Source organism: Patagioenas fasciata, chromosome 2, assembly GCF_037038585.1.
Source record: "Patagioenas fasciata isolate bPatFas1 chromosome 2, bPatFas1.hap1, whole genome shotgun sequence".
NCBI classification, from domain to species: domain Eukaryota; kingdom Metazoa; phylum Chordata; class Aves; order Columbiformes; family Columbidae; genus Patagioenas; species Patagioenas fasciata.
Window position 1 is genome coordinate 177,215 of NC_092521.1, and position 22,161 is coordinate 199,375.

The 22,161-nt window shown below is 53.5% G+C and overlaps 2 protein-coding genes across 3 annotated transcripts in view; both read left to right on the forward strand.

Moving 5' to 3' along the window:
• Positions 1 to 755: 755 nt before the first annotated feature.
• CCDC166 (coiled-coil domain containing 166) lies at positions 756 to 2,627 on the forward strand. The gene is made up of 2 exons (XM_065830552.2): positions 756 to 828; positions 1,333 to 2,627. The coding sequence occupies exon 2, from the start codon at positions 1,365 to 1,367 to the stop codon at positions 2,295 to 2,297; it is 933 nt and encodes a 310-aa protein (XP_065686624.2). The 5' UTR covers positions 756 to 828; positions 1,333 to 1,364; the 3' UTR covers positions 2,298 to 2,627.
• Positions 2,628 to 4,243: 1,616 nt separating this feature from the next.
• The window catches only part of MAPK15 (mitogen-activated protein kinase 15), a 34,200-nt gene continuing 16,282 nt past the window's right edge, over positions 4,244 to 22,161 (forward strand). The window contains exons 1-3 of one of the 2 annotated variants that reach the window (XR_011737320.1): positions 4,244 to 4,667; positions 7,569 to 7,667; positions 19,833 to 19,862. Coding sequence is in view for 1 of the 2 variants with exons in the window: in XM_065831296.2 (XP_065687368.1) it covers positions 4,599 to 4,667; positions 7,569 to 7,667; positions 19,833 to 19,862 (198 nt within the window). In the remaining variant the exon portion in view is untranslated. The remainder of the gene's footprint in view (positions 4,668 to 7,568; positions 7,668 to 19,832; positions 19,863 to 22,161) is intronic. The other variant, XM_065831296.2, reaches the window with a different exon arrangement.

Here is a 22,161-nt window from a genome sequence, read left to right on the forward strand (position 1 = left end):
GCGTGTCCCCCACTCGCAGTGCTGTGTCCCCCACCCGCAGTGCTGTGTCCCCCACCCGCAGCGCTCGGTGCGTGTCCCCCACCCGCAGTGCTGTGTCCCCCACCCCCAGTGCTGTGTCCCCCACCCGCAGCGCTCGGTGCGTGTCCCCCACCCGCAGTGCTGTGTCCCCCACCCACAGTGCTGTGTCCCCCACCCGCAGTGCTCAGTGCGTGTCCCCCACTCGCAGTGCTGTGTCCCCCACCCGCAGTGCTCGGTGCGTGTCCCCCACCCCCAGTGCTGTGTCCCCCACCCGCAGTGCTGTGTCCCCCACCCGCAGCGCTCGGTGCGTGTCCCCCACCCGCAGTGCTGTGTCCCCCACCCGCCATCTCCAGAGGAGGAATCGCGGCCGTGGGCATTGGGAGGATCACACGTGCGTGGCGCTTCCCACATCCCATCAAATCCACGGCACACATTCCACAGCCACATCAAGGGGGATGTTTCTTCAGCCATTATCCCCTTTATCATCATTCTTTCACTTTCTCTGTGTTCCTAAATATTTAGTTTCCTGTGTCATATCTCAGGTGACACTGCAGTAAAGATTATGTCCCAGCAGGTACCGGTTCATGTTGGCCCAGGCAGTTGAAGGATACAAAGGTGCTCACTGCACAAAGTAAATCCCTCGACTGATCATTGAAGCCCTGGGTTAAAGGTGGTTGCAATATTTCCTTTTCTGCTCTTGTTTTGTAGGACCACGCTGACTTAACTTTCTCAATCCAGGAAAAGGATGCAGCTCTTTCTTCAAATATGAATACAAATACAGGAATCTAACTTTGATGGACGGGGCTTAAGGTATACTGCTAATATTTCCTACGGCTGGCTTCCAGTGCAGCGTGGTGGCTCAGCACTCACATAGTGGAATGTGCTGTATGGACTTTTTAGTGTCAGGCGTGTCTCCATTAGCACTTCCATGCTTACCTGCTTTATGGACAAGATCTACAGCCTACAGAGAGACAGTACACAATGCACAGCCGTAATAATTCACCAGTGGCACTTGACTACATACTCTGAGCTACAGAAACAAGGTTATATGACAAAAGAGAAATATTAAAAATGTGTGTATTTTTAGATTAGCAGAACTACTACTCAGTTATCTCGGAAAGTAAAAATGCAGATACACATATGTGCACATGTGCTTCAACTCAAGACTTGGGCCAGACACGGGAAGTTTTAGGTCAAATATTTCAGCTGCCAGAATAAGCAGTCGAAAACATAAGAACATAGGAGGGCACGATGGGGAAAAAGCAGCGGTCACAAATGCTCACTTAGAATTTGTGGTTTTTCATTCTGTTACAGTTTGGCAGAGCTTGACACCTTCAGTGTGGAATATGGCAGCCAAGACCAAGTCGATGAAACAAGACACGAGTGCTGGGAAAAACAAGCAAGGAGTAACAACCAAGAATGGAGATGTATCCCAAGAAATAAGTGACATGGAAGCACTTGTCAGTGAGAGGAAATTGTACCTGCAGAAGGAATACAAGACTCTCACTGACCATGTGAATGCATACATGGGAACAGTGGAGCATTTCCTCCAGGAAAATAAATTCCTAGAAAAGGAGGCCAAACAGAATGAGGAAGAGAGCAACGCTTATCTCTCCTACATAACAAAACACAGCCAAAAGTGCCAGAACATGATAATAACATTAAATGATCAGAATCACACTGATCTGTCTCAAGTCCAGAAGGAGAAAGAGGAGCTAATCTCACAGTATACGGAAAAAGAGAAGGAGGTGAGGAGCCGTCTGACGAATGTGGAGACAAAGTACTCTGTTATGAGCAAGGAGCTTGAAGACCTGCAGCCTTTCAGAGCTCCATCTCTTCAGCTGGAGCAGAGGAAAAGGATTAAAGAGCTGGAGAAGGAACTGTTGGTCACAAAGGTATGGTATGCAGACCAAATGCACACAATCAAGAGCAGATTTCTGAAGGCCAAGGCTGACTGCGAGCTGGACTTTCAACAGAAGATGCAGTTTCTCACCAAGAGAGCAGAAGAAGCAGCAATACTGTCTCTAATTCAGCACATCCAACAGGTGAAAGCAGAGAATTGCCGTCTGCGCCAGGAACTGCTCAGCCTCATCCAGTATTCAACAATCCTTAAAGAAACCAAAGCTGAGCTGCTAGACCAGCAGGAGCAGCTGCTCCGGGAGCAGCAGTACCTGCAGGGGGTGGCCCAGGCGCGCCGCTGGCTGCGCGGGGTGCACGGCGCGAACAGCGCCTCCCGCGGCCCCCGCGGCCCCCGCCGCTCCTCCAGGTGCGCCCAGTAACCCGAAAACCGCGTCTCCACTCCTCCCTCCTGCCAATAGACCCGTAGATGTAAGGGCACGGCCGGCTGCTGCCGCCGTCAGTCAGGTACCAGCGCACACAAGTGAACGTTCTGCCAGCGATGAGGGGATTGATGCACACAGCTCACGCTCAGCATGCAGCCCAGGCAAAGATCTTAAAAGTAACCTCAGCTTTAACTTTCATTACATCTGTATTAGGACATCTGAAACTGCAATCCCTTCACATCCCAAAATAAACAACGACATTTTCTCTTTGAGATCAGACTTTGATGTTTGTATTCTTAGTGAGGCAATCTCCATGTTACTTTTCACTGCAAACTACATCTGCTGACACCGTAGTGTGAACCCATGTAGGCCAACATTTCAGCAACATTTATTTTCCCAAATCTTCTGTGTGCCAAAGACTTTGATTTATCTTACCCTCTGCTAGTTTCCAAAGGAGAGAAAATAAATATGAAGCAACCAAATCCTTTAAATAATAGAAGCAGTTGAAGTATTTGACCCTTGATCATAAATACCAACAAAATATATTCACTGACTATATTAATATACATTTTTACTTCTCATTCTTTTCTCACTCTACTGTTTCTCTTGAGAAGCAAGAGGTGAAGAGTTCTGTCTCTGTAGTTGAACACTTTTGGATTTTGATCACTTCATCAGCAATGACACCAGAGGTCACCCTTGCTCTTAAGCGTCAGCATTCATGCAGGGATATTTTACACCGAGCAGGGCTTAGCTGAGGTTGGAAGAAACGCTGAATGGCCGCTTTCAATGGCTTTTGAGTATCCTCAATAACAGAGACTCCACAGCCTCTCTGTGCAGTGTGTTCCAGTGTTTGGCCACACTCACAGTAAAAAAAAAAAAAAAGTATTTTCTTACATTGAAATGGAATTTCAATTTCCAAACAGTGGCTCCATCTTCTTCCTGCTCCATCTGATCTTTAAGCTCATCAGTGAGATCCCCTGAGCCTTCTCCAGGCTAAACACCGCCAGCTCTCAGCCTCTCCCTGCACCACAGATGCTCCCTTGGCCGGACACGATCCCGTATGCCCATGTCCGCCCTGCCCTGGGGAGCCCCCTGCCGTACGAGGTGCCCAGACACGGTGTCTCAGCGCCGAGTGGAAGGGAAGGATTGCCGCGAGCAGCGGCCAAGGCTCTACCCCGTGCCGCCCCAGGCGGTGTTTGCCACCTCGGCTGTCCCCGCATTGCCGGCTCACAGCCCACTGGTGCCCGCCGGGACCTGCAGCTCCTCTCCTGACCAGCTGTCTTCCAGCGGGGTAGCTGCCAGCCTGGCTGCTGCACGGGTTATTCCTCCCCAGGGGCAGGACTGGGCATTTTCCAGCGATAAGTTCACAGGGTTTCTGTTGCCCCAGTTCTCCAGCCCGTCAGGGTCCCTCTGAACAGCAGCAGAACCAGCTGCTGTATTAACCACACTCCTCCGTGTGCTGTACCATCTGCAAACTTGCCAAGGCTGCACTCCAGCCTGCTATCCCGCTGATCAATGAAGAAGCTGAACAGTTCTGATACCCAAACTGACTCCGGGGTGCCAGTTGTGAGGGACCTCCAGCTGGACCCCATGGCACCAGTGGCAAACGCTGGGTTTTCAGACTGTCTCCAGACTCTTCATCAGTCTGCACTTTCTCCCTCGGACAATAAGGATGTTGTAGGAGTCAGAGTCTGATGGAATACGGGGCTGGCAGGGGAAGGTTTGCATTGCGGGCATTAGCAACACGAGTTGCTAGATTAAAAAAGAAAAGCAGCTATTTTCTTCGTTTTCGCAGCGCACTCGGGTGACAGCGGGTGCTGAGAGCCACGTCTGGCACCCTGCGCCGACACCAGCGCGCGTTACAGCTGCTCAGGGGGAGGCACCGGGCGCGCTGCGCCGGACAAGTTCCACCTCTCGCTGCGCCGCTGCCGGGAGCGGAGAGCGGCCCCGCGGGCCCCAGCGCCGCCCCCTCCACCAGCGAGCGCGGCCGGCGCGGAACAGAGGCAGGAAGGACGGACAGACGGACGGACGGACCGGCCGATTCCACGCCGCCGCACACCAGGCTGTGCGCATGCGCCGTGCCGCGCGGCCGTTTCCATAGCAGCAGACGCCAACGGGGCGCGAGGCCTAGCGGGGCGGGCCGTGCGGTGCGGGGCCTGGCGGGCTGGGCCGTGCGGTGCGGTGCGGTGCGGGGCCTGGCGGGCCGGGCCGTGCGGTGCGGGCCCGTGCGGGGCCTGGCGGGCCGGGCCGTGCGGTGCGGTGCGGGGCCGTGCGGGGCCTGCCCGGGGCCCGCCCGCCATGATCGAGCCGGAGGTGGAGGCGCTGGTTTCCCAGAAGTACGAGATCAAGAGGCGGCTGGGCAAGGGGGTGAGTCCTCGGCGGGCCCGGGGAGCGCGGGCAGCCCGGCGGCGGGGGCGGCGCTGCCGCCTGTGTGAGCCGCGGGAGGTCTGGGAGTTTACAGAGCTGGAGGAAAACTGCACTTTGAGATGTTTATGATGCTGGATAGAGGGAAAAAAAGTCATAAGTCATAGCCTGATAACTTTCTGTGACTTCATACAGTTGTTTCACAATTAAATTTCAGAGGAAAACGTTACGTTGTAGTATGTGAAACTGAAAATACCTTTCAATTCCCCATCTTTTTTTTTATTTTTCCCTGTGAATTACAGGAGAACTGCCACACAAAGCACTGACCTCGCATGTACACCTGGTTTGTAGTGAAATTAATCCCAGTGTCAAAGTATATTCTGTATGTGCTTGCCCAATTCTTTCACATGTACTATAACCCCATTGCTTCAAGTATTATGCCACATCGAGTATTTTTTTCCACCTAAACTTCCGTGTTTTTGCAGGTGAGGCCACGTTGCTTTCTAAGCCCCTTCTCCCCAGGCAGAGTCTGAACCCTCCGGGTTGTCCGCGGTTCTGTTTGGCAGCTGTTTGCCGGTGTTTGCTTGTGTTTTCTGACATCCTGTTACTTGTTATCGGCTTTCTCCCTCTGACTGAATGCAGTACATTACATCTCGGACTGCTGGGTTCTTCAAACAGAATGACATTAATGTTTCATCTGAGGAATCAAAGTGTTGGAGAGTTCTCTTTGGAGGCTGTTTTACCACCACATTCAGTCTTTAATAGCGGCTGCAGGCCGTCACCTGGGCATCCCTGACATTACCAAAACTACTGGCTGAGCTCCTGACTCCAGCAGGTCCAGTCTCCTAAATATCGGTGTTTCTGCCTCTTGTATGCAGAAAGTTCTGGATGTATCTTGTATGTACACAGCTGATGTACTTACCTGAGCACTTAAAAGACTGCTGGAGTCTCTGAAACAGGTGAGGACTGCCCAAAGAATAGAGCTGAGAAGTGCGGCAGTAAAGGAAATAAGCTATTCCTCTACAGGGAGGCAACTCAAAGAGTTGGGTTTGGGTTTTTGTTGTTTGTGGCTTTTTTTGTCTTGGTTTGGTTTTGTTTTTGTTTCATTAAAGCCCTGTTGTCTGTTAAGGGCACAAGAACTTCTACTCGCGTTTTCTCTGTTCTGGATGTGTGATTCTTGCCAATGGTGATTTCTCAGTCTCCCTTGAGGTACAGATGCAGTTTTCTTATTTATAGGGTACATAGATTTGAATCTTAACTTTCCACATTCTAGGATATTCCTTTTATCTGCACAACTGGGTCATTTCTCACCCAGAAATGCAGTTAATGTTTAAACATTAACATCTGTGATTAATCACCTGTTTTAAACATCTCTGGGTGCCCATAGAGGTGGTGGATGAACCACCCCTGAGACACCCCAGGCCAGGCTGGACGGGCTCTGAGCACCCTGAGCTGGTGAAGATGTCCCTGTCATGGCAGGGGGACTGGGACGCTGGGAATGTCCCTCCAACCCAAACCACCTGTGATTCTATGAAATACTCATCCAAAGTAAAACATTTGAAATATGTGATACTAAGTGATGTTCATGCTTAAATACTCAGACAGCAGCATTGAGGCAGACTGCCCAAGAACATGCATGTCCTGGGGTATGGGTTCAGATCCTTTGCTGTGCATCAGGAAGTACAGAGTATAAAGTGGCTCAGATAAGTACTATAATAGTACATTGTTGGTCTCTTTCCTTTTTTCCCAATTAACAAGTGATAGGACGAGAGGAAGTGGCCTCAGATTGTGCCAGTGGAGATTTAGATTGGATATTAGGAACAATTTCTTCCCCAGAGGGCGGTGGGGCACTGGAACAGGCTGCCCAGGGAACTGGTTGAGTCACCGTCCCTGGAGTGTTTAAAAGACGCGTAGATGTGGCGCTTAGGGACATGGTTTAGTGGTGGAGCTGGCAGTGTCAGGTTTACAGTTGGATTCAATGATCTTAAGGGTCTTTTCCAGCTCAAATTATTCTATGATTCTGTGATATGTCACTATGGGCCTTGGTAAAAAGCCTCTCTCCATCTTCTGTACAAGCCCCCTTTACTGAAAGGCCGCACTAAGGTCTCCGCGGAGCTTCTCCCCAGGCTGAACCCCCAGCTGTCTCAGCCTTTCTCCCCAGGGCTGTTCAGCCTCGGCCCATTCCCGTGTCCCTGCTCTGTCCCGCTCCAGCAGCTCCATGTCTGGCTGGTGCTGGACCCCAGTGCTGGACACAGAGCTCAGGGGTCACAGCAGAGCAGAGGGGACAGTCACGTCCCTCCAGTGCTGGACACAGAGCTCAGGGGTCACAGCAGAGCAGAGGGGACAGTCACGTCCCTCCAGTGCTGGACACAGAGCTCAGGGGTCACAGCAGAGCAGAGGGGACAGTCACGTCCCTCCAGTGCTGGACACAGAGCTCAGGGGTCACAGCAGAGCAGAGGGGACAGTCACGTCCCTCCAGCGCTGGACACGCTGCTCCTGCTGCAGCCCAGGCTGCGGTTTGGCTCTGTCTGCCAGCACACATCGCCGGCCCATGTCCAGGTCTTCATCCCCAGCACCCCAAGTCCTTCTCCTGGGGCTGCTCCCCATCCCTGCACCCCAGCTGGATGGGTACCAGGGGTGTCCTGGCCCATCTGCAGGGCCTGCACCTTGCTGATCTTCATGATCATGCACATCTGTTACTGGCTGCTTTGGGGGCCAAGATGCTTGGCCTGTGGACCTTTGGTCGGACTCTGTCTTGATGTTCCTAGTCCTTGACTCTACCAAGTATTGCTCGCTGACCTAATCTCTCTTTGCTCTAGCTAGTGGTGATTGTATCTTCCTTCAGTACATTCTGCTTCCACAAGGAAGGTCTGAACCTGTTCATCTGTCTTTTTGTCTCACTAGGCTTATGGCATTGTATGGAAAGCCATTGACCGCAGGACAGGAGAAATAGTCGCTGTTAAGAAGATTTTTGATGCTTTCAGGAACAGAACAGATGCTCAGGTGAGAAATCGTTCTAACGTGTCTTGGAATGTGTGGGGGGAATTCATAGATACTTTCAGGATTTATGTCTCTGAAAGACGTTTAACAATTATGCATGTAATAATACGACTGCACATATATTAGGGTAGAACAAAGCAATGAATGTCAAGCCGTGCATATCATGGCATCTCCAAAATGTTCCTGAGAAACAAGTCCCTTCATTGGCACGCACAGTTTGATTCCTGCTGTCACACTGCCGTGTGTGAGCACAGAGCACACGTGTCACTTGTCAGTGAGTGCTGCGTGTGTGAGCACAGAGCACACGTGTCACTTGTCAGTGAGTGCTGCCGTGTGTGAGCACAGAGCACACGTGTCACTTGTCAGTGAGTGCTGCGTGTGTGAGCACAGAGCACACGTGTCACTTGTCAGTGAGTGCTGCGGTGTGTGAGCACAGAGCACACGTGTCACTTGTCAGTGAGTGCTGCGTGTGTGAGCACAGAGCACACGTGTCACTTGTCAGTGAGTGCTGCGGCGTGTGAGCACAGAGCACACGTGTCACTTGTCAGTGAGTGCTGCCGTGTGTGAGCACAGAGCACACGTGTCACTTGTCAGTGAGTGCTGCGTGTGTGAGCACAGAGCACACGTGTCACTTGTCCGTGAGTGCTGCGTGTGTGAGCACAGAGCACACGTGTCACTTGTCGGTGAGTGCTGCCGTGTGTGAGCACAGAGCACACGTGTCACTTGTCAGTGAGTGCTGCGTGTGTGAGCACAGAGCACACGTGTCACTTGTCAGTGAGTGCTGCGTGTGTGAGCACAGAGCACACGTGTCACTTGTCAGTGAGTGCTGCCGTGTGTGAGCACAGAGCACACGTGTCACTTGTCAGTGAGTGCTGCGTGTGTGAGCACAGAGCACACGTGTCACTTGTCAGTGAGTGCTGCGTGTGTGAGCACAGAGCACACGTGTCACTTGTCAGTGAGTGCTGCGTGTGTGAACACAGAGCACACGTGTCACTTGTCAGTGAGTGCTGCCGTGTGTGAGCACAGAGCACACGTGTCACTTGTCAGTGAGTGCTGCGTGTGTGAGCACAGAGCACACGTGTCACTTGTCAGTGAGTGCTGCCGTGTGTGAGCACAGAGCACACGTGTCACTTGTCAGTGAGTGCTGCGTGTGTGAGCACAGAGTACACGTGTCACTTGTCAGTGAGTGCTGCGTGTGTGAGCACAGAGCACACGTGTCACTTGTCAGTGAGTGCTGCGTGTGTGAGCACAGAGCACACGTGTCACTTGTCAGTGAGTGCTGCGGTGTGTGAGCACAGAGCACACGTGTCACTTGTCAGTGAGTGCTGCGGTGTGTGAGCACAGAGCACACGTGTCACTTGTCAGTGAGTGCTGCCGTGTGTGAGCACAGAGCACACGTGTCACTTGTCAGTGAGTGCTGCGTGTGTGAGCACAGAGCACACGTGTCACTTGTCAGTGAGTGCTGCGTGTGTGAGCACATAGCACACGTGTCACTTGTCAGTGAGTGCTGCCGTGTGTGAGCACAGAGCACACGTGTCACTTGTCGGTGAGTGCTGCGTGTGTGAGCACAGAGCACACGTGTCACTTGTCAGTGAGTGCTGCCGTGTGTGAGCACAGAGCACACGTGTCACTTGTCGGTGAGTGCTGCGTGTGTGAGCACAGAGCACACGTGTCACTTGTCAGTGAGTGCTGCGTGTGTGAGCACAGAGCACACGTGTCACTTGTCGGTGAGTGCTGCGTGTGTGAGCACAGAGCACACGTGTCACTTGTCGGTGAGTGCTGCGTGTGTGAGCACAGAGCACACGTGTCACTTGTCAGTGAGTGCTGCGTGTGTGAGCACAGAGCACACGTGTCACTTGTCAGTGAGTGCTGCGGTGTGTGAGCACAGAGCACACGTGTCACTTGTCAGTGAGTGCTGCGTGTGTGAGCACAGAGCACACGTGTCACTTGTCAGTGAGTGCTGCCGTGTGTGAGCACAGAGCACACGTGTCACTTGTCGGTGAGTGCTGCCGTGTGTGAGCACAGAGCACACGTGTCACTTGTCAGTGAGTGCTGCGTGTGTGAGCACAGAGCACACGTGTCACTTGTCGGTGAGTGCTGCGTGTGTGAGCACAGAGCACACGTGTCACTTGTCGGTGAGTGCTGCGTGTGTGAGCACAGAGCACACGTGTCACTTGTCAGTGAGTGCTGCGTGTGTGAGCACAGAGCACACGTGTCACTTGTCGGTGAGTGCTGCCGTGTGTGAGCACAGAGCACACGTGTCACTTGTCAGTGAGTGCTGCGTGTGTGAGCACAGAGCACACGTGTCACTTGTCAGTGAGTGCTGCGTGTGTGAGCACAGAGCACACGTGTCACTTGTCAGTGAGTGCTGCCGTGTGTGAGCACAGAGCACACGTGTCACTTGTCAGTGAGTGCTGCCGTGTGTGAGCACAGAGCACACGTGTCACTTGTCAGTGAGTGCTGCGTGTGTGAGCACAGAGCACACGTGTCACTTGTCAGTGAGTGCTGCGTGTGTGAGCACAGAGCACACGTGTCACTTGTCGGTGAGTGCTGAGTGTGTGAGCACAGAGCACACGTGTCACTTGTCAGTGAGTGCTGAGTGTGTGAGCACAGAGCACACGTGTCACTTGTCGGTGAGTGCTGCGTGTGTGAGCACAGAGCACACGTGTCACTTGTCAGTGAGTGCTGCCGTGTGTGAGCACAGAGCACACGTGTCACTTGTCGGTGAGTGCTGCGTGTGTGAGCACAGAGCACACGTGTCACTTGTCGGTGAGTGCTGCGGTGTGTGAGCACAGAGCACACGTGTCACTTGTCAGTGAGTGCTGCGTGTGTGAGCACAGAGCACACGTGTCACTTGTCAGTGAGTGCTGCGGTGTGTGAGCACAGAGCACACGTGTCACTTGTCAGTGAGTGCTGCGTGTGTGAGCACAGAGCACACGTGTCACTTGTCAGTGAGTGCTGCGTGTGTGAGCACAGAGCACACGTGTCACTTGTCAGTGAGTGCTGCGTGTGTGAGCACAGAGCACACGTGTCACTTGTCAGTGAGTGCTGCGTGTGTGAGCACAGAGCACACGTGTCACTTGTCGGTGAGTGCTGCGTGTGTGAGCACAGAGCACACGTGTCACTTGTCAGTGAGTGCTGCGTGTGTGATCACAGAGCACACGTGTCACTTGTCAGTGAGTGCTGCCGTGTGTGAGCACAGAGCACACGTGTCACTTGTCAGTGAGCGCTGCCGTGTGTGAGCACAGAGCACACATGTCACTTGTCAGTGAGTGCTGCGTGTGTGAGCACAGAGCACACGTGTCACTTGTCAGTGAGTGCTGCCGTGTGTGAGCACAGAGCACACGTGTCACTTGTCAGTGAGTGCTGCGTGTGTGAGCACAGAGCACACGTGTCACTTGTCAGTGAGTGCTGCGTGTGTGAACACAGAGCACACGTGTCACTTGTCAGTGAGTGCTGCAGTGTGTGAGCACAGAGCACACGTGTCACTTGTCAGTGAGTGCTGCGTGTGTGAGCACAGAGCACACGTGTCACTTGTCAGTGAGTGCTGCGTGTGTGAACACAGAGCACACGTGTCACTTGTCAGTGAGTGCTGCAGTGTGTGAGCACAGAGCACACGTGTCACTTGTCAGTGAGTGCTGCGTGTGTGAGCACAGAGCACACGTGTCACTTGTCAGTGAGTGCTGCGGTGTGTGAGCACAGAGCACACGTGTCACTTGTCAGTGAGTGCTGCGTGTGTGAGCACAGAGCACACGTGTCACTTGTCAGTGAGTGCTGCCGTGTGTGAGCACAGAGCACACGTGTCACTTGTCAGTGAGTGCTGCCGTGTGTGAGCACAGAGCACACGTGTCACTTGTCAGTGAGTGCTGCGTGTGTGAGCACAGAGCACACGTGTCACTTGTCAGTGAGTGCTGCGGTGTGTGAGCACAGAGCACACGTGTCACTTGTCAGTGAGTGCTGCCGTATGTGAGCACAGAGCACACGTGTCACTTGTCAGTGAGTGCTGCGTGTGTGAGCACAGAGCACACGTGTCACTTGTCAGTGAGTGCTGCGGTGTGTGAGCACAGAGCACACGTGTCACTTGTCAGTGAGTGCTGCGTGTGTGAGCACAGAGCACACGTGTCACTTGTCACTGAGTGCTGCGTGTGTGAGCACAGAGCACACGTGTCACTTGTCAGTGAGTGCTGCGGTGTGTGAGCACAGAGCACACGTGTCACTTGTCAGTGAGTGCTGCGGTGTGTGAGCACAGAGCACACGTGTCACTTGTCGGTGAGTGCTGCGTGTGTGAGCACAGAGCACACGTGTCACTTGTCAGTGAGTGCTGCGTGTGTGAGCACAGAGCACACGTGTCACTTGTCAGTGAGTGCTGCGGTGTGTGAGCACAGAGCACACGTGTCACTTGTCAGTGAGTGCTGCCGTGTGTGAGCACAGAGCACACGTGTCACTTGTCAGTGAGTGCTGCCGTGTGTGAGCACAGAGCACACGTGTCACTTGTCAGTGAGTGCTGCGTGTGTGAGCACAGAGCACACGTGTCACTTGTCAGTGAGTGCTGCGGTGTGTGAGCACAGAGCACACGTGTCACTTGTCAGTGAGTGCTGCCGTATGTGAGCACAGAGCACACGTGTCACTTGTCAGTGAGTGCTGCGTGTGTGAGCACAGAGCACACGTGTCACTTGTCAGTGAGTGCTGCGGTGTGTGAGCACAGAGCACACGTGTCACTTGTCAGTGAGTGCTGCGTGTGTGAGCACAGAGCACACGTGTCACTTGTCACTGAGTGCTGCGTGTGTGAGCACAGAGCACACGTGTCACTTGTCAGTGAGTGCTGCGGTGTGTGAGCACAGAGCACACGTGTCACTTGTCAGTGAGTGCTGCGGTGTGTGAGCACAGAGCACACGTGTCACTTGTCAGTGAGTGCTGCGTGTGTGAGCACAGAGCACACGTGTCACTTGTCAGTGAGTGCTGCCGTGTGTGAGCACAGAGCACACGTGTCACTTGTCGGTGAGTGCTGCGTGTGTGAGCACAGAGCACACGTGTCACTTGTCGGTGAATGCTGCGTGTGTGAGCACAGAGCACACGTGTCACTTGTCGGTGAATGCTGCGTGTGTGAGCACAGAGCACACGTGTCACTTGTCAGTGAGTGCTGCGTGTGTGCGCACAGAGCACACGTGTCACTTGTCAGTGAGTGCTGCGTGTGTGAGCACAGAGCACACGTGTCACTTGTCAGTGAGTGCTGCGTGTGTGAGCACAGAGCACACGTGTCACTTGTCAGTGAGTGCTGCGTGTGTGAGCACAGAGCACACGTGTCACTTGTCAGTGAGTGCTGCGTGTGTGAGTACAGAGCACACGTGTCACTTGTCGGTGAATGCTGCGTGTGTGAGCACAGAGCACACGTGTCACTTGTCAGTGAGTGCTGCGGTGTGTGAGCACAGAGCACACGTGTCACTTGTCAGTGAGTGCTGCGTGTGTGAGCACAGAGCACACGTGTCACTTGTCAGTGAGTGCTGCGGTGTGTGAGCACAGAGCACACGTGTCACTTGTCAGTGAGTGCTGCGGTGTGTGAGCACAGAGCACACGTGTCACTTGTCAGTGAGTGCTGCGGTGTGTGAGCACAGAGCACACGTGTCACTTGTCAGTGAGTGCTGCGTGTGTGAGCACAGAGCACACGTGTCACTTGTCAGTGAGTGCTGCGTGTGTGAGCACAGAGCACACGTGTCACTTGTCCGTGAGTGCTGCCGTGTGTGAGCACAGAGCACACGTGTCACTTGTCGGTGAGTGCTGCGTGTGTGAGCACAGAGCACACGTGTCACTTGTCGGTGAATGCTGCGTGTGTGAGCACAGAGCACACGTGTCACTTGTCGGTGAATGCTGCGTGTGTGAGCACAGAGCACACGTGTCACTTGTCGGTGAATGCTGCGTGTGTGAGCACAGAGCACACGTGTCACTTGTCGGTGAGTGCTGCGTGTGTGAGCACAGAGCACACGTGTCACTTGTCGGTGAGTGCTGCGTGTGTGAGCACAGAGCACACGTGTCACTTGTCGGTGAGTGCTGCGTGTGTGAGCACAGAGCACACGTGTCACTTGTCGGTGAGTGCTGCGTGTGTGAGCACAGAGCACACGTGTCACTTGTCGGTGAGTGCTGCGTGTGTGAGCACAGAGCACACGTGTCACTTGTCAGTGAGTGCTGCGTGTGTGAGCACAGAGCACACGTGTCACTTGTCAGTGAGTGCTGCCGTGTGTGAGCACAGAGCACACGTGTCACTTGTCAGTGAGTGCTGCGTGTGTGAGCACAGAGCACACGTGTCACTTGTCAGTGAGTGCTGCGTGTGTGAGCACAGAGCACACGTGTCACTTGTCGGTGAGTGCTGCGTGTGTGAGCACAGAGCACACGTGTCACTTGTCGGTGAATGCTGCGTGTGTGAGCACAGAGCACACGTGTCACTTGTCGGTGAGTGCTGCCGTGTGTGAGCACAGAGCACACGTGTCACTTGTCAGTGAGTGCTGCGTGTGTGAGCACAGAGCACACGTGTCACTTGTCAGTGAGTGCTGCGGTGTGTGAGCACAGAGCACACGTGTCACTTGTCAGTGAGTGCTGCTGTGTGTGAGCACAGAGCACACGTGTCACTTGTCCGTGAGTGCTGCCGTGTGTGAGCACAGAGCACACGTGTCACTTGTCGGTGAGTGCTGCGTGTGTGAGCACAGAGCACACGTGTCACTTGTCAGTGAGTGCTGCTGTGTGTGAGCACAGAGCACACGTGTCACTTGTCCGTGAGTGCTGCCGTGTGTGAGCACAGAGCACACGTGTCACTTGTCGGTGAATGCTGCGTGTGTGAGCACAGAGCACACGTGTCACTTGTCGGTGAGTGCTGCCGTGTGTGAGCACAGAGCACACGTGTCACTTGTCAGTGAGTGCTGCGTGTGTGAGCACAGAGCACACGTGTCACTTGTCAGTGAGTGCTGCGTGTGTGAGCACAGAGCACACGTGTCACTTGTCAGTGAGTGCTGCGTGTGTGAGCACAGAGCACACGTGTCACTTGTCAGTGAGTGCTGCCGTGTGTGAGCACAGAGCACACGTGTCACTTGTCAGTGAGTGCTGCGTGTGTGAGCACAGAGCACACGTGTCACTTGTCGGTGAATGCTGCGTGTGTGAGCACAGAGCACACGTGTCACTTGTCGGTGAATGCTGCGTGTGTGAGCACAGAGCACACGTGTCACTTGTCGGTGAATGCTGCGTGTGTGAGCACAGAGCACACGTGTCACTTGTCGGTGAGTGCTGCGTGTGTGAGCACAGAGCACACGTGTCACTTGTCGGTGAGTGCTGCGTGTGTGAGCACAGAGCACACGTGTCACTTGTCAGTGAGTGCTGCCGTGTGTGAGCACAGAGCACACGTGTCACTTGTCAGTGAGTGCTGCGTGTGTGAGCACAGAGCACACGTGTCACTTGTCGGTGAGTGCTGCGTGTGTGAGCACAGAGCACACGTGTCACTTGTCGGTGAGTGCTGCGTGTGTGAGCACAGAGCACACGTGTCACTTGTCAGTGAGTGCTGCCGTGTGTGAGCACAGAGCACACGTGTCACTTGTCAGTGAGTGCTGCCGTGTGTGAGCACAGAGCACACGTGTCACTTGTCAGTGAGTGCTGCGTGTGTGAGCACAGAGCACACGTGTCACTTGTCAGTGAGTGCTGCGTGTGTGAGCACAGAGCACACGTGTCACTTGTCGGTGAGTGCTGCGTGTGTGAGCACAGAGCACACGTGTCACTTGTCGGTGAATGCTGCGTGTGTGAGCACAGAGCACACGTGTCACTTGTCGGTGAGTGCTGCCGTGTGTGAGCACAGAGCACACGTGTCACTTGTCAGTGAGTGCTGCGTGTGTGAGCACAGAGCACACGTGTCACTTGTCAGTGAGTGCTGCGGTGTGTGAGCACAGAGCACACGTGTCACTTGTCAGTGAGTGCTGCGGTGTGTGAGCACAGAGCACACGTGTCACTTGTCCGTGAGTGCTGCGTGTGTGAGCACAGAGCACACGTGTCACTTGTCAGTGAGTGCTGCGTGTGTGAGCACAGAGCACACGTGTCACTTGTCAGTGAGTGCTGCGGTGTGTGAGCACAGAGCACACGTGTCACTTGTCAGTGAGTGCTGCGTGTGTGAGCACAGAGCACACGTGTCACTTGTCGGTGAGTGCTGCGTGTGTGAGCACAGAGCACACGTGTCACTTGTCAGTGAGTGCTGCGTGTGTGAGCACAGAGCACACGTGTCACTTGTCAGTGAGTGCTGCCGTGTGTGAGCACAGAGCACACGTGTCACTTGTCAGTGAGTGCTGCGTGTGTGAGCACAGAGCACACGTGTCACTTGTCGGTGAATGCTGCGTGTGTGAGCACAGAGCACACGTGTCACTTGTCGGTGAATGCTGCGTGTGTGAGCACAGAGCACACGTGTCACTTGTCAGTGAGTGCTGCAGTGTGTGAGCACAGAGCACACGTGTCACTTGTCGGTGAGTGCTGCGTGTGTGAGCACAGAGCACACGTGTCACTTGTCGGTGAGTGCTGCGTGTGTGAGCACAGAGCACACGTGTCACTTGTCGGTGAGTGCTGCGTGTGTGAGCACAGAGCACACGTGTCACTTGTCGGTGAGTGCTGCGTGTGTGAGCACAGAGCACACGTGTCACTTGTCAGTGAGTGCTGCCGTGTGTGAGCACAGAGCACACGTGTCACTTGTCAGTGAGTGCTGCGTGTGTGAGCACAGAGCACACGTGTCACTTGTCGGTGAGTGCTGCGTGTGTGAGCACAGAGCACACGTGTCACTTGTCGGTGAGTGCTGCGTGTGTGAGCACAGAGCACACGTGTCACTTGTCAGTGAGTGCTGCCGTGTGTGAGCACAGAGCACACGTGTCACTTGTCAGTGAGTGCTGCCGTGTGTGAGCACAGAGCACACGTGTCACTTGTCAGTGAGTGCTGCGTGTGTGAGCACAGAGCACACGTGTCACTTGTCAGTGAGTGCTGCGTGTGTGAGCACAGAGCACACGTGTCACTTGTCGGTGAGTGCTGCGTGTGTGAGCACAGAGCACACGTGTCACTTGTCGGTGAATGCTGCGTGTGTGAGCACAGAGCACACGTGTCACTTGTCAGTGAGTGCTGCGTGTGTGAGCACAGAGCACACGTGTCACTTGTCGGTGAGTGCTGCCGTGTGTGAGCACAGAGCACACGTGTCACTTGTCAGTGAGTGCTGCGTGTGTGAGCACAGAGCACACGTGTCACTTGTCAGTGAGTGCTGCGGTGTGTGAGCACAGAGCACACGTGTCACTTGTCAGTGAGTGCTGCGGTGTGTGAGCACAGAGCACACGTGTCACTTGTCCGTGAGTGCTGCGTGTGTGAGCACAGAGCACACGTGTCACTTGTCAGTGAGTGCTGCGTGTGTGAGCACAGAGCACACGTGTCACTTGTCAGTGAGTGCTGCGGTGTGTGAGCACAGAGCACACGTGTCACTTGTCAGTGAGTGCTGCGTGTGTGAGCACAGAGCACACGTGTCACTTGTCGGTGAGTGCTGCGTGTGTGAGCACAGAGCACACGTGTCACTTGTCGGTGAGTGCTGCGTGTGTGAGCACAGAGCACACGTGTCACTTGTCGGTGAGTGCTGCGTGTGTGAGCACAGAGCACACGTGTCACTTGTCAGTGAGTGCTGCGTGTGTGAGCACAGAGCACACGTGTCACTTGTCAGTGAGTGCTGCGTGTGTGAGCACAGAGCACACGTGTCACTTGTCAGTGAGTGCTGCGTGTGTGAGCACAGAGCACACGTGTCACTTGTCAGTGAGTGCTGGGTGTGTGAGCACAGAGCACACGTGTCACTTGTCGGTGAGTGCTGCGGTGTGTGAGCACAGAGCACACGTGTCACTTGTCGGTGAGTGCTGCGGTGTGTGAGCACAGAGCACACGTGTCACTTGTCAGTGAGTGCTGCCGTGTGTGAGCACAGAGCACACGTGTCACTTGTCAGTGAGTGCTGCGTGTGTGAGCACAGAGCACACGTGTCACTTGTCAGTGAGTGCTGCGTGTGTGAGCACAGAGCACACGTGTCACTTGTCAGTGAGTGCTGCGTGTGTGAGTACAGAGCACACGTGTCACTTGTCGGTGAGTGCTGCGGTGTGTGAGCACAGAGCACACGTGTCACTTGTCAGTGAGTGCTGCGTGTGTGAGCACAGAGCACACGTGTCACTTGTCGGTGGGTGCTGCGGTGTGTGAGCACAGAGCACACGTGTCACTTGTCGGTGAGTGCTGCGTGTGTGAGCACAGAGCACACGTGTCACTTGTCGGTGAGTGCTGCCGTGTGTGAGCACAGAGCACACGTGTCACTTGTCGGTGAGTGCTGCGTGTGTGAGCACAGAGCACACGTGTCACTTGTCAGTGAGTGCTGCGTGTGTGAGCACAGAGCACACGTGTCACTTGTCGGTGAGTGCTGCGTGTGTGAGCACAGAGCACACGTGTCACTTGTCGGTGAGTGCTGCGTGTGTGAGCACAGAGTACACGTGTCACTTGTCAGTGAGTGCTGCGTGTGTGAGCACAGAGCACACGTGTCACTTGTCAGTGAGTGCTGCGTGTGTGAGCACAGAGCACACGTGTCACTTGTCAGTGAGTGCTGCCGTGTGTGAGCACAGAGCACACGTGTCACTTGTCAGTGAGTGCTGCGTGTGTGAGCACAGAGCACACGTGTCACTTGTCAGTGAGTGCTGCGTGTGTGAGCACAGAGCACACGTGTCACTTGTCAGTGAGTGCTGCGTGTGTGAGCACAGAGCACACGTGTCACTTGTCAGTGAGTGCTGCGTGTGTGAGCACAGAGCACACGTGTCACTTGTCAGTGAGTGCTGCGTGTGTGAGCACAGAGCACACGTGTCACTTGTCAGTGAGTGCTGCGTGTGTGAGCACAGAGCACACGTGTCACTTGTCGGTGAGTGCTGCGTGTGTGAGCACAGAGCACACGTGTCACTTGTCAGTGAGTGCTGCGGTGTGTGAGCACAGAGCACACGTGTCACTTGTCAGTGAGTGCTGCGTGTGTGAGCACAGAGCACACGTGTCACTTGTCAGTGAGTGCTGCGTGTGTGAGCACAGAGCACACGTGTCACTTGTCAGTGAGTGCTGCCGTGTGTGAGCACAGAGCACACGTGTCACTTGTCAGTGAGTGCTGCCGTGTGTGAGCACAGAGCACACGTGTCACTTGTCAGTGAGTGCTGCGGTGTGTGAGCACAGAGCACACGTGTCACTTGTCAGTGAGTGCTGCGTGTGTGAGCACAGAGCACACGTGTCACTTGTCAGTGAGTGCTGCGTGTGTGAGCACAGAGCACACGTGTCACTTGTCAGTGAGTGCTGCGTGTGTGAGCACAGAGCACACGTGTCACTTGTCAGTGAGTGCTGCGTGTGTGAGCACAGAGCACACGTGTCACTTGTCAGTGAGTGCTGCCGTGTGTGAGCACAGAGCACACGTGTCACTTGTCAGTGAGTGCTGCCGTGTGTGAGCACAGAGCACACGTGTCACTTGTCAGTGAGTGCTGCGGTGTGTGAGCACAGAGCACACGTGTCACTTGTCAGTGAGTGCTGCGTGTGTGAGCACAGAGCACACGTGTCACTTGTCAGTGAGTGCTGCCGTGTGTGAGCACAGAGCACACGTGTCACTTGTCAGTGAGTGCTGCGTGTGTGAGCACAGAGCACACGTGTCACTTGTCAGTGAGTGCTGCGTGTGTGAGCACAGAGCACACGTGTCACTTGTCAGTGAGTGCTGCGTGTGTGAGCACAGAGCACACGTGTCACTTGTCAGTGAGTGCTGCGTGTGTGAGCACAGAGCACACGTGTCACTTGTCAGTGAGTGCTGCGTGTGTGAGCACAGAGCACACGTGTCACTTGTCAGTGAGTGCTGCGTGTGTGAGCACAGAGCACACGTGTCACTTGTCAGTGAGTGCTGCCGTGTGTGAGCACAGAGCACACGTGTCACTTGTCAGTGAGTGCTGCGTGTGTGAGCACAGAGCACACGTGTCACTTGTCGGTGAGCTGCTGCCTTTTCCCCAGCCTGCCTGCCCTGTCGCGTTTCCTCTGCCTTAGTCATTACAATGGGTTCCGCCGCCACATTGCGGTTCATACCCTGTTCTGTCATTTTGCTGAGGTGATCATAAACTTTTGTCTGTTTATTTCCAGAGAACGTTTCGAGAGATTATGTTCCTGCAGGTAAAGTCCATTTTCTCACCTCCTCTCTGATGTGTAATTATCTGTGAAGTTGCTCACATGTTTTCTCCCCATTCTTTCCCAAAATGCACGGATCAGTGTCGACAGCTCTGTGCGTTTGGTGTCTGCGCCATCTGGCGGGCGGTCTGTCCGCGGCGGGCAGGAGCACCCGCATGCAATGCGGAGCTGGTGTTGTTTTTCCTCTGGGACAGGCCTGGTTCTGTCACCGTTCCTAGCAGCGTGTCTGCTCTGGGATCACCACAGGGACTTGCACTTTGTGCCACTTCTGACTGTTTTGTGGACAGAAAGTGTTTTGTTAGGTTTAAACGCAGCGATTCAGAGTGGGGCTGGGGTGTGGAAGAGGTTTACACGCCAAAAGGTTTTTCCTCTGTCGTGTGGGAAGCGACTTGACCACCTGAAATAATCAAAGCAACACTAAAAGGAAGTTCTGTATGGAATCACGTAAGGCTGCTCGTGTTTTGTTATGACTGACCGCACACCACACCGAATTACCTCGTCGGTGGCACTGAATTCATCTGTCCGTTCCTCCACAGGCTTACCATGTAGAGACATCAGTGTTTTTGAATAGTGACAGTGTCGTTGTAGCTGTGACCTCCTAAGGACATAAGCCAGGGCTCATAGGAGGAGTTATTAAGACTGTCAAGTTTATGTAGTAAAGAGATGAGGATTTTTTACTTTTTGATCATTCTTTAAGCCTGAAATAGAAGCCGCAAACTTAACAGCTAAAACATGAGAGCGGTTCCTTAGAAGTTAATTATACGGGTAAGTTAGATCATCTCTGAAATTAAAGCACTTTGGAGTAGATGGGTGGAGGAGGAGCTGGGAGAAGGAAAGGATATTGAGTCATTTTGGGGGAGGGTGGTTAGTGCGCCATTAAGCCCTCACTTCCATGACTTTTGGTGCTGAATAGACTTAAGAATTTTAGTTCTCCCTCTTTTTTTGAACACGTTCTATAGCTCTTCCTGGAGGTTCAGGACTGAGATCAGAAAGGGAAAAACACAAGAAATATTCTTTCAATGTTTGTCTTAATTTGCTTGACTGAGCAAACTCCTTTCTGTGCGTGATTGCTCAGTTTGGTCGGTCTGTCCATCGTAAGGGCGTTTGATGGAGTAGATGAAGTTCATTGTGACCGAGAGGTGCTGATGTAGAACTGGGGCGTTTTGGTGACATCTGGATATGTCGAGTGCTGGTGGTTACGCTGCTTGGAGGTTTCGTGTTTATTCTCTAGAGCCGTAGAACCATTTGGTGCATTTTGGGCCACATTTCAGAAGGTCTGTTTTGGTAGTTGCTTTAGCGAGAGCAAAGATAAGCAGGGCTGGCTCTGACAAGATTGTTTAAATGCAGGTTGTATTTTTGGAGAGAATGAAACGTTTTTATAACTTCCTGATACCAGTTCCAGTGCAACACAGTGTGAGACAAGGGGTTTTCCTCCAGTGTGGAGGGAGTTCTTAAACAATACTCAAGTGACACTGCCAGCACTGATCTGCATCTCTGGAAAAATAGCCCTTTTGGGTGAAAACCTGATTTAGATTACTTGGGTAGGTATTGTGAATACTGTCCTCAGAACGGTTTCGAAGGCGTTCGATGGCCTGCCGGGTGTTCCTGCTCTGTAAGGGTGTTCTCACGGCTGCTGCGGGCGAGTGCGCCGCTTTCTGCATTTTCTAGATGTTGTACATTGCAGCCGATTTTTGTCTTGGCCTCGGGGTCTGGGAAGGTGATGCTGTTGTAAGAGTGCTGGACATAGCTTCATATGATGATTTTGATGCTTTTTGTAACTGAATTTGTGATGGAACTTGACGAAGAGTCTATATTACTGGTTCAAATAACAAAAAAATAATGTATGTATTTTATACGGCAGCACAGATTTTATAGCACAGCTGTTTATAATTCCGTGCTCAGGGCTCGTGAAGGTGCTGGTGCGTTGTGAACGTTCACAGTGTCCTCAGCGGCACAGGAGCGTCAGCTGAGCACGCAGCGAACAGTCCTGGCGCTATTGCAGTGCACGCGAGGACAGAGCTCGCCCCGGTTTGAGGGCTCTGTGTTGGTACCTCGGTGCTGTCTGGTGTCCCATCACAGGGCGATCAGAGCAGCCTGTGCGGAGTTGCACCCTCCCCTCAAACAGACACTTTCTGGTTCACTGGGGTTTTTAATCATGAATGTTGATGGCAACTTTGTTCTGTTTTCAGTGCCACAATAATTCTTTGCCTTCAGTAGGAAATACAACGTACTCAAACTGACTTTATCCACAAATGCTGTAGAGGGGTTTTCAGAAATAACGTCT